Raw genomic sequence first — 4,625 nt, 5'->3', positions numbered from 1 at the left:
TGGCAGATTGCAAGCCCTGCTCCACTCCGATTGACACCAACCCGAAGGTTTCTGCGGCTTCTGGCGATCCTGTCAAGGATTCCTCCAATTTTGCAGTTTTGCAGGGGCGCTCCAGTACCTGACCTTCACCAGGCCAGACATCGCTTATGCAGTTCAGCAGGTCTGTCTTCACATGCATGATTCGCGGGAGCCCCATCTTGCTGCCCTCAAGTGCATCCTGTGCTATGTACGCAGCACATTACATCTGGGCCTTTAGTTGCACCTTTCTTCCCTAGGTGAGTTGGTGGCTTACTCTGATGTTGACTGGGTAGGATTTCCCAACACACGCAAATCCACATCGGGCTATGCGGTATTCCTCGGTGATAACCTCGTATCCTGATCCTCCAAGCATCAGATGACCGTGTCTCGCTCTAGTGCTGAAATCGAGTATTGTGCCATTGCTAATGCTGTTGCCGAAGCTTCCTAGCTCCACCAGCTCCTGCTTGAGCTCCACAGCCTACTGCCCCATGCTACATTGGTCTACTGTGACAACATCAGCGTGGTCTACATGTCCTTCAACCCCATCCAACATCAGTGCATCAAGCATATTGAGATTGATCTCCACTTTGTTCGGGAATGGGTTGCCCTCGGTGATGTTTGCGTACTCCATGTCCCTACGACCTCACAGTATGCTGACATCTTTACCAAGGGGCTTCCTTCTTCAGTCTTCACAGAGTTCAGATCCAGCCTGAACGTCTGCGGTGCCGACGATCAGACTGCGGGGGCGTATTAGCATATTGGTTTATAGCCGGACTTATACGCACGGGCCTATTGGCCTTGTGCCCTGTAGGTGTGTTAGATGATTATGTCATAAGCAAGGATCTCCGTTGGTTAGTTCTGTTTCTATAAGCCAAACCCTAAGACTATCCTTGCCTATATATGTGTACATGCCTTGCACCCCATAATCAATTTATCATTCCTAGCCATACTTAGCTTTCAGTGAGCCCACAGAGCTAGGGCCTATAGGGATAGCGAAGGATGAGACGGCGGCGACAATCGAACGTGCCGTGGTAGCCATGGGTGGAGCCACAGGGTATGCCGGGTGGTCCCCGGCATACCCTGGTGCCCAGCACCTTACCTGGTATGTCCGACGCGCCGCGACGATTCAACTATGTCTGCCCGCCTTCGACGCAGAATCCGAGCCGGCAGTCCGCGTCCGCTAGGAGCCCACGAGGCCACGACTCCTCCCGTCGTGAAAACCGAACTGCCCGCCAGTCTGTGTCCTCCACGACCCACCAGTCTGCGTCCTTCCGTCGCGGAAACTGAGTCACGGCGCCCAGCTATACGGCATACGCGGTACGCCCGAGTGCCTGCCTGCGGCCTGCCTGTGCCTAGTATACGATTCGTCGATTTGGCCCACGTTTCGAAGCGCCGCGCAGTTGACGTCTTGATCTCGACGATCCCTCCACCAGTCTGCTGCCACCGCGCCACGACTCCTCCGCTGCCACTGCCGCACCAGGCCACCATCACCAGGGCCTCACGCTGGAGCTTCACCGCCGCCCGCCTCTCACAGGACTTTGTGCAAGAACTTCTGATCGTCCAGAACTTCTGATCGTCCACAAGGAGGTTTAAGATTAATCTATCTTCTATTTATTTTTCTTATTTGAAAAAAACTTATATTCTTAAATATTTTTATTTATTTATGTATGAGTACTTTTTTATTTTCTTCCAAGTGAATGAAGAAGATATAATCAATACATTCATGTCATTCAAGAAGCGGCGGGTAAACAAAGAAGACAAATAATATTGTAAGTTTCTTTTATGCTATATTTTAAATTATTTATATTGTGATTTGTTATTGTCTCTAGATTAATCTTTAAATTTATCGAATTGTAAATGATTTTATCAAACTACATAAGATTTTTTTCCGACATACCCTAGGATAAAATGCTAAATCCGCCAGCGCCACGTGCCGCTGCCCGCGAGAGGTGGCAGGGAAGGCCAGCGCCGCCATTTGCCGACCAGGCGGACTCGTTGTTGCCTTGCTTATGCACATGCCTCCGCATCCTCCGTTCGGAGGTCGGAGCTTAGCCAGCCGCTTTCGATGGCGTGGCACATAGCAGAGCGCAAGAAAACCTTGCGCGGACGGGGGCACAGCTCTTCGATGACGCCGAGGCGCTGATCATCGATGTTTCGGTGTCGACTTCCACGGTGACGTCACAGTACCCGACATGGCGACAGGGCATGGCACGGTTGAGATAAAAGAGGTGGCCCTCCGGAGTCAGTGAGACGAAACTTAACTGGTCCTCGCGGAGTTTGTTGAGAGAGAAAAAAATAGAAACCGAGACCAAGTCACTGGATCGAGGCAGAAGAATGGACAAATTAAACTACAGTACACTATACATGAAAGACCAGTCATCATCTCCTTTTGATGACAAGTAAGATATTCATATCACTAAGAATTAAAGAAAACAAAAAAGCAAGAAAAGAAAGAACGTTAGCAGCCTCTACCTACCTGCAGTTGACGATTTCAATCCATGGAAACGGAGAAAACTTGAGAAGGAAAACTCCTACTCCTTTGTCAATTAATTAATGAATCAGTAGCTACCACTACTGGCCAAAGCCAAGTTGCCCTCTCTCGCTACTGATCCGGCCAACACAAAACAAAAGAATATCTAACAATGGACTTCCAATCCAAAAAAAAAAAACAATGGACTTTCAAAATAAAAAAAAAGAATAAATCAATGTAACCACTGCTTCATCTCAGCAACTGAATGATTCTTGCTCATCGCCCAAATTACCAAGACGGTAAAAGTGATCAATTAAATTAACCCGGCTGTTAGGGCACGGAAGTCTTGATGCATGATTTCTCGAGTCAATTGCACCGGACGGGGCGGCAGAGAAACAATTAATCAAATCAGGAGGATGGGTGTCGTTAATGATCAACATCGGGATTTACATGTCCGGGAAGGTGCCGCTGCTGAAGAATTCGAGCACGGAGACTGTGGCCGGCGACGGCATGGTGGGCGTGGCCAGCAGGAGGTTGCTGCGTGGGCTGGGCGCGAACGGCGCCTGCTCCGCACGGGTGCCAGCGGAGGGGAGGAACGGGCTCAGCTCGCTCAGCCACGAGAGGCAGCTCGGGTCGAACGGCATCGGCGAGAACAGCCCCGTGGAGGCCGCCGGGGGCAGCGCCGCGGGCGAGAGGATCCCGGGGCGAACGGACGGCGCGCCGCCGAGGGCCGCCGCGAAGCTTTCCAGGTCCGCGGAGGCGGAGGCCGAAAGGAAGAAGTCGTCGTCGGTCGCGCCGCCGTAGTAGGAGGGAGGGACGGGCGCCGGCGGGTGCGCGTGCGGGGGAAGCGGGCGCACGGACCTCTCGATGGCGGCCAGCCGCGCGGCCGGGGAGAGCGCGGCGGTGGGCGAGAGCAGGAACTCCCGCGGCTCGAACTCCATCGCCGACGCCGCCTGCGACGGCGCGTCGGAGGACGTCCCCGCGCCCGCCCCGGCCCCGGACGCTGCGGCGGCGTCGAATTGCGCCTGGGAGCTGGAGCCCGGGCCGGTGAGGCGCTGGACCAGCGCCATGAAGTCCCCGGGCTTGGTGTGGATGACCTTGGGCGAGGCGTCGTAGATGATGACCGGCTGCCGCGCCTGCTGCTGGTACTGGTGCTGGTGCTGGTGCTGGTGCTGGTGCTGGTGCTGGTGCTGGACGACCTGCTGCTGCTGCTGCTGCTGGAGGTGGTGGTGCCGCTGCGGCGCGACGGGCGGCTTCCTGACCTTGTGCGAGTCCTTGCTGACGGCGAGCCGCGGCGGGCGCGGGCCCTGCAGCTGCCGGCTGCGCGGCGACGAGCGGTCGCCCGACGACGCGTCCATGTGCGCGGGGTCGCTGCAGCTAGCCGCGCGGGGAGCCGAGGGGGAAGACGACGACGAGCCGGAGCGAGCCGTACGGTGCTTTGTAGCTGCGGAGGAGGGTGGAATGGTTCAACGCGGGGAGGAAGAGGAGGGAGGAGCAAGTCTGGAGGTGTGCTGTTGACGACGGGGAAGGAAAAGTCCACGGGCTAGGCTAAGGCTAGGCCCAGGTAGCCAACCGCCGAGCTCTAATGGCTGCTGCTCTCTATCATTGAGTGCCGCCCGCTTTTGACAGGATGATTAGTTTATTAATCCAAAGAAAATCCAAAGCAGGCGTGATTTTGATTTAATCCTCGAAGACTTTCTCGGGCTCGTCTTTGCGGCAGCCGGCAGGAGCACCTCGATCACGGCAGCGACCTGGCTTGGCTCCATGCGCTTTTCGTGATGCTACTTCCGCTGCCTCTGCCTCCTCGTCCTCGGCTCCTCGCTTCACTTCTAGAGCTTGCGCAGCGCAGCGACAAGTTCAGCAACAATTATATGTGCTGGGCCAAGCCTAATGGGTACATTCATCCGGCTGTAGTGTTCATGAATATAAGCAGTAGGCGCTCATGAATATTGTTTTTATTAAAAATCAAATTATAATTGGGTTATAACAGAGTACTCTAAAATCTCTCTATATTTATATATATAAAACGTTCTTAGTATGTTGATCAAATGTGGGTCTACAATATTGATTTTTGATAATTTAATTGGAGTACCTGATTTTAGATACTGTTAAAGCTTTTTTTAATCAGGATAGGAAT

General features: G+C 53.7%; 1 protein-coding gene across 1 annotated transcript; it reads right to left on the bottom strand.

Moving 5' to 3' along the window:
* Positions 1-2,335: 2,335 nt before the first annotated feature.
* Positions 2,336-4,278, bottom strand: LOC117842695 (uncharacterized). Its single transcript, XM_034723201.2, has one exon. It carries the CDS (start codon positions 3,844-3,846, stop codon positions 2,935-2,937), a length of 912 nt encoding a protein of 303 aa, XP_034579092.1. The 5' UTR covers positions 3,847-4,278; the 3' UTR covers positions 2,336-2,934.
* Positions 4,279-4,625: the final 347 nt, after the last annotated feature.

Source organism: Setaria viridis, chromosome 1, assembly GCF_005286985.2.
Source record: "Setaria viridis chromosome 1, Setaria_viridis_v4.0, whole genome shotgun sequence".
NCBI classification, from domain to species: domain Eukaryota; kingdom Viridiplantae; phylum Streptophyta; class Magnoliopsida; order Poales; family Poaceae; genus Setaria; species Setaria viridis.
Note: the sequence above shows the minus strand (reverse complement) of the source record. Positions and strands in the feature narration are given on the sequence as shown.

Bases quoted from the DNA above. Each gene is read 5' to 3' on its own strand.
- LOC117842695 (XM_034723201.2), bottom strand. From the start codon at position 3,846: ATGGACGCGTCGTCGGGCGACCGCTCGTCGCCGCGCAGCCGGCAGCTG.